The 6,000-nt window shown below is 48.2% G+C and overlaps 1 protein-coding gene across 1 annotated transcript in view; it reads right to left on the bottom strand.

Moving 5' to 3' along the window:
- The window catches only part of LOC140186649 (branched-chain-amino-acid aminotransferase, cytosolic-like), a 114,527-nt gene extending 110,996 nt beyond the window's left edge, over positions 1 to 3,531 (bottom strand). Inside the window, exon 1 of the mRNA XM_072241047.1 lies at positions 3,380 to 3,531. Within this exon, the coding sequence (XP_072097148.1) occupies positions 3,380 to 3,385 (6 nt within the window). The 5' untranslated portion in view covers positions 3,386 to 3,531. The remainder of the gene's footprint in view (positions 1 to 3,379) is intronic.
- Positions 3,532 to 6,000: the final 2,469 nt, after the last annotated feature.

The raw sequence follows: 6,000 nt of genomic DNA on the forward strand, positions 1-6,000 counted from the left end.
CCGTTCACCTTCCTCACCACTCTGCCTGAAATCCATTTGGAATTGGCATTACTTTATTATTGTCCCATGTCCCAAGGAACAGTGAAAAGCTTGTCTTGAATACTGTTCATACAGATTACACGTTCATTGAGCTACAACATCGTAAAGCAATAACAATGCATAATAAAGTGTAACAACTAGAGAGAGAGTGCAGTAAGGCACAAGATCATAACTGTGAGATCAAGAGTCAATCTTATTGTACTGAGGAACAATTCAATCGTCTTATAACAGGTCCCGGACTCCGACTGGGACTTGGAACTCGGAACTTGGGACCCGGACTCGGACTGGGACTCGGAACTCGGAACTTGGGACCCGGACTCGGACTGGAACTCGGAACTCGGGACCTGGACCTGGACTCGGACAGGGACTTGGAACTCGGGACCCGGATTTGGACCCAGACCTGGACTCGGAACTCGGAACAATCCGAGCCCGGACTCGGAACTCGGAACAATCCGAGCCCGGACTCGGAACTCGGAACAATCCGAGCCCGGACTCGGAACTCGGAACATCAAAACACAGAGCCAGTACTCTTCCTTGGATACAGGACACAGAGCCTGGACTCTTCAAGGACACAGGACACAGAGCCGGGATTCTTCCTTGGATACAGGACACAGAGCTGGAACTCTTCTTGGACAAAGAACACAGAACACAAAGTGACAGTTCCCCACTCAGGGTAGCAGCAAACAGCTGGACCTACTCAGCGGAGACGAGGACACGAAGAGACAGTTCCCAACTGAGGGTAATGGCAAACAGCCGGACCCCCAGTGGAGGCAAGGACACAAAGAGACAGTTCCCAACTCAAAGTAGTGGCAAACAGCCAGACCTACCCAGCCGGGACAAGGACATGAAGAGACAAAACCACAACAATAGACAGTTCTTTTATCTTGGCATGAAGTGGCTCCAAGTAGCGGCGAGCTCGCGACTCGGCCCCGGAACTAGAGACAGCAGCTCCAAACTCACTCCGGCGGGTTAACTTGATGGACCCACTCCAGCGAGGTAGCATAGCGGGCTCGCTCTGGCGCGGTAACTTGACAGGCTGGCTCCAGCGAGGAGAGGCGACTGACTGGCACTCGCTTCAGAGAGGAGACTTGACTTGCTCCAGCAAGGTGACGTCTGGTGACGTCAGGTGATGGTCTAGTCCTGAGCAGCTGTAAGGGGAGGTGGGGGAGGGAGGGAGGGAACATCGACTCAGACCATGAGAGGCCTGCGTCGGGCATTTTCATGCCTTACAAGGCGCAGATTGGAAGTCTGTGTGGGGCGCCACTCCACGCACAGACACTGGAGCAATGTGTGATTAAGTGCCTTGCTCAAGGACACAAACACAGCTGCCACAAGGCTCGAACTAGCGGCTTGAGATAACTAGACGAACGCCTTAACCACTTGGCCACATGCCCAACATTTTAAGCCGGACACTATGTACTGACCATTCAGCTGAGAATCAAGGCTTAGCCACGTGCCCAACACTATAAGCTGGACACTATATACTGACCATTCAGCTGAGAATCAAGTGCCTTAATTACAGAGGCCAAGAAACATGGGGAAGCAATGAATTAAAGGAAAACAAGGAGTCAACGGTCCCAGTTGTGACACAAAGGAAATTTAAAGGGAATCAGGGAATAACCGATCAGGACCGTGACAGTTATAAGGCTACCGAACGGTTCCATTATATGACCTTACAATCTATCTCATCATGACCTTGCCCCTTAATGTCCACCTGCACTGTACTTTCCCTGTAGCTGCAACACGATATTCTGCCTCATGTTATTGTTTTCTTTCCCTTGCACTACCTCAATGTACTGATGAAGTTAAATGATCTGTATGAATGGCATGTAAGACAAAGATTTTCACTCTACCTCAGTACATGCCATAGTTACTAAGCAGCCATCTATTATCAACCTTCTTCACCGTGCATTTGGTGTTTTTGCCAGCTGACAGATCATACCATCTGCATTCTCATCCGACTCAGAATGAATATCGGCAACACTTTAGCTGGGCCACGTTTGGAGTACTGTGCGCAGTTCTGATTGCCTCTTTAAGGGAAGGATGTGGAGGCTCTGGTGAGGAGGTTGTCTGGATGAGAACGTATTAGCTCTAAGAAGAGGTTGAGCAATCTTGGATTGGTTTCCCTAGAGCACCCGAGGCTAAGGGGTGAATGAATAGAAGTGCATAAAATTCTAGGTGGAGAAGACACTCAAAGGCTTTCCAGGGAGTGGAAATGTCTATACCAGACAGCATAGGTTTAAGATAAGAGGGGGAAAGTTTGAAGAAAAGTTCCTAGACAAGTTGTTTTTTTAAAACAGAGAGTGGTTAGATGTCTCCAAAGTGCTGTCAGAAGAAGAAGTGGAACAGATACCATAGGACAGCTCTGTCTGAGAGTCACTTAGACAGAGAGGTGAACAGGCAGGGAGAGGAGGAATACAGATCTTGTGCAGGCAGATGGGGCTAGCAGATTGGCATCATAGTCAGCACAGACAAGATGGTCGAAGGAGCTGTTCCTGCGCTGTGTGGTTCTCTAGTCCATGAAACTGATGCAACGGAAGAAAATCTCGGATAACTTTCAAACCCGAATGAACAGCTACATATCAGTAGCCCCACTGCCCTCCGTGGGAGCCCGCTATATCTCAGCATTCGAAAGAAATGCTGGATTTTCGGATGTTAAGAGGGGATCTGGGCTTTGCCCGGAGCGGGTACCGTGGGAACAGGCTAGAGGGGCCAAGTGGTCTATTTCCTCTCTAGCTCGTGAATTATAAGTACCAAGGTCCTGAAAGTGGCGATGCGATCAAGATCTAAGATTGTGATTCACGGAAACCGTATTTATTATTCCAGTAATGAAAAAAAAAGTTCTGCTAATTTTACACTGGGAAACGCCCCGCTTACTGGAGGAACACTTCAGTGTGTTCCACTTACTGGGAGAACAGGTTTCCCATCCCCAGCACGATGCAAGGGAGACGAGAGGGATCAAGCACGGCTGCTCCCGTCTGTCAAAGCGGGAGCTGTCGGTTCCTTCACCGGCACGTCTAGTCACAGCAAGGGAAAGCGGGGCTGGCGGGGCACGCAGATACTCAGTAAGGGTGGGGGGTGGTGGGGAAGAGACCGTCCACAATTACAGCATAAAACTGGATCCGCCGCCGACGTTTGCCTCCTAAGCGAGAACTGAGATAATTTTAGAGACTTAAACTGGTCTTACTTTATGTTCGATTTTGCACGTCTATGCAGGTTACCCACCCCTCCAATTACGTGTAGTTCCATTGCCCCTTTTACAGAGTTCAATACGGTTTTGAGATTACGGAAAAGGGCAGGTTGAATTGATCCGTGCGGAACATGCTTTGCTGTAGTTTACCTCCATGAAGCTGAATTCTGGAAACAGTCGACTGTAGGAATATACCGGTGCGCTCGGGCTGACGGAGCCGAGATCCAGCAGAACTCTCCCCGGCGATGCTAGCAGTCTCCTTATGGTGATGAACAACACGTTCGCAGAGGCCGCGCTACATTTGGCTCCTATTTAAGGTGGATACAGCCTGCCCCCTTATTGCATCAGCCACGGGGCGCCTCCACCCCCCTCAATCCCATAGCCTTGTTTTTATTAGAATAATGCCAGGAACATTATACCTGACACCTCGCAGACGCGCCCTATTGCAAAATGTTCCCAACATCAACATAATCATTAAGTTATTTTGTTTAAATATTTTAGTTTTTAAAGAAAACGTCAGATGTGCTACCGTCCAACAAATTAACCAAATCTCCTTTTCACAACTTCCTCACACGTTATTCAGCACTTTATTGGGACATTATCTAATTCATATGTTCATTCATGTCCTCTTTTCCTCATTTAGAATTTCGTCAATGTTCTCTTTTCTGCCACCCACAACTCTAGATCCAAAACTTCCTCCTTTTAGAACAACCAACTACTGTACTCCAAACCAAGCTGCCGATATACATGTGTCTAATTTTTGTATTCCCAGCAAGCCCATTATTACTGGCTGAGGTTATCTCATTTGGAGAAGTAAATTAAGGTTCTGATGCTTTCATCTTCAAATGAATCCATGGTTTCTTGCCCTCCCCGCCCATTCTTCTCATTTAAAATCAATGATAGCTTACTTTCATTTCTGTATGAAGGATTGAGATTGCTAATGTGGGACACTTTCACAGATGGCACAAGAGATGTCAGATAGGGCAGACAGATGATAGATTGTGAGCTGTTCCACATTTTCTGTCACTTACACAGGATGGTCCTATAGACACTGAACATAGACAGTACCACACAGGAAAAGGCCCAAAATTAAATATTTTCTGCCTGCACATGATCCATATTCCTCTGTTCCCTGGATAGGAATGAGGCTTTTTAAAGCCTCCTAGAAGGCACTGCTGTAGCTTAGCAATATTCAATTCATTTTCATTTACTTACATATTTATAGAGAAAGAAATGCGTAAGGGACATTTTAGCTCTGCAAGTGTCTTTGTCCTTTCATCTTACACTATCTGCTCTCTTTATTTCTCAAACACAGAATATAGAACATAAACAGTGTTGCACAGTACAGGCCCTTCTGTCCAAGATGTTGTGCCAACATTTTAAGCCACATTAAGATCAGCCTAGCCCTTCTCTCCCACATAGCCCTCCAGTTTTCTTTCATCCATCTAAGAATCGCTGAAATGTCCCAAATGTATCTGCCTGCACCATCACTCTTTGACTGCAAGTTCTGCACACCCATCACTCTGTGTAAAAAAATCCATGTTACAATGAGGGAATGAAGCGAACCCAAGTGCAGGGCACAGGCAGTTAGGATGCTCATGCAGATGTGAACATTGAACAGCAAACAGGAGGGATCTTGACACGGAGAGATGGAGTTCATAGGTAAACCTTGAAACTGGAGCAAAACTTAGAACACACGGTCCTAAGCGGCCGAGTAACGTTAATTACCACACAGGCAAAACCAACGATCTGGCAACTAGTGGCTGTAACGCCAGGGTTCTTATGCTGCAGGTCTTGATGGAAACCAGGTGTGCATTCATCAAAGAGAATTAGAAGCAAATGGGAAATTGGCAGTCGGAACCGTGGCACAATCAAAGGAAATTAGGAGAAAGATAGGGAATTAACGATCAGTACCATGACAGTAACCCCCCAATGGGAGCCTCCAGGCAAACCACCAGGCGTGTCTGGATTGTCTCGATGGAAATCACGGAGGAGGGAAGGGACCTGTCAAAATGGGGGGGCGTTGATGGTGGACCCAAATGCAAGACACAGACACTGAAGTACTAGGAACAGGACTTAACTAGAGTAGGGACATGACAGGATACAGACAAGGAGCAGGGACAAGGATGCAGACTTGGGCTAGGACATGGACTAGACAGGGAACCCGGACAAGGAACTAAGAACTAGAAGCCTGGTCTAGGGAGAGCAGGACCAGGACTAGAAACCATGGACTAGGAGACAAGGCTTGGACTCTGAGCCAGAGACTGGACAAGGACCCAGAACCTGGATCTTGCCTCAGGCTCGGACCCCAGAACCAGGCAAGCACATGACATGGCTACAGGACAGGACGTGGCTGGGGTCTAGAGGCCTGAGCTTGGAGGCAGGCTGGGGTCTTGGGTCTTGAGGCTTGCAGGCTGGGGTCTTGGCTCTTGAGGCTGCAGGCTGGGAGCTGGGGTCTTGGAATGTGGAGGCTGATAACTCGGAGGCTGGAGCTCGGAGACAGACTGGGAACTGTACATCAACATAGAGCCAGGACTTATCCTTCGAAAAGCCGGGACTCATCTCTAACACGACACTAACATGAGACTGGACAGAACATAGACATAGAGCCGGGACCTATCCTTAGACAAGCCAGGGTTCAACTTCATCTCCACACCAAGGTGGGACAGGTCCCTCTGTCGGGTAATGGCAGAACGGCTGGACTTACCCAACAGAGGCGAGGACAAGACAAGACAGATTCCCCCGCAGAGTAACAGCAGAACGGCCTGACT

This window comes from Mobula birostris, chromosome 23, assembly GCF_030028105.1.
Source record: "Mobula birostris isolate sMobBir1 chromosome 23, sMobBir1.hap1, whole genome shotgun sequence".
Lineage (NCBI taxonomy): Eukaryota > Metazoa > Chordata > Chondrichthyes > Myliobatiformes > Myliobatidae > Mobula > Mobula birostris.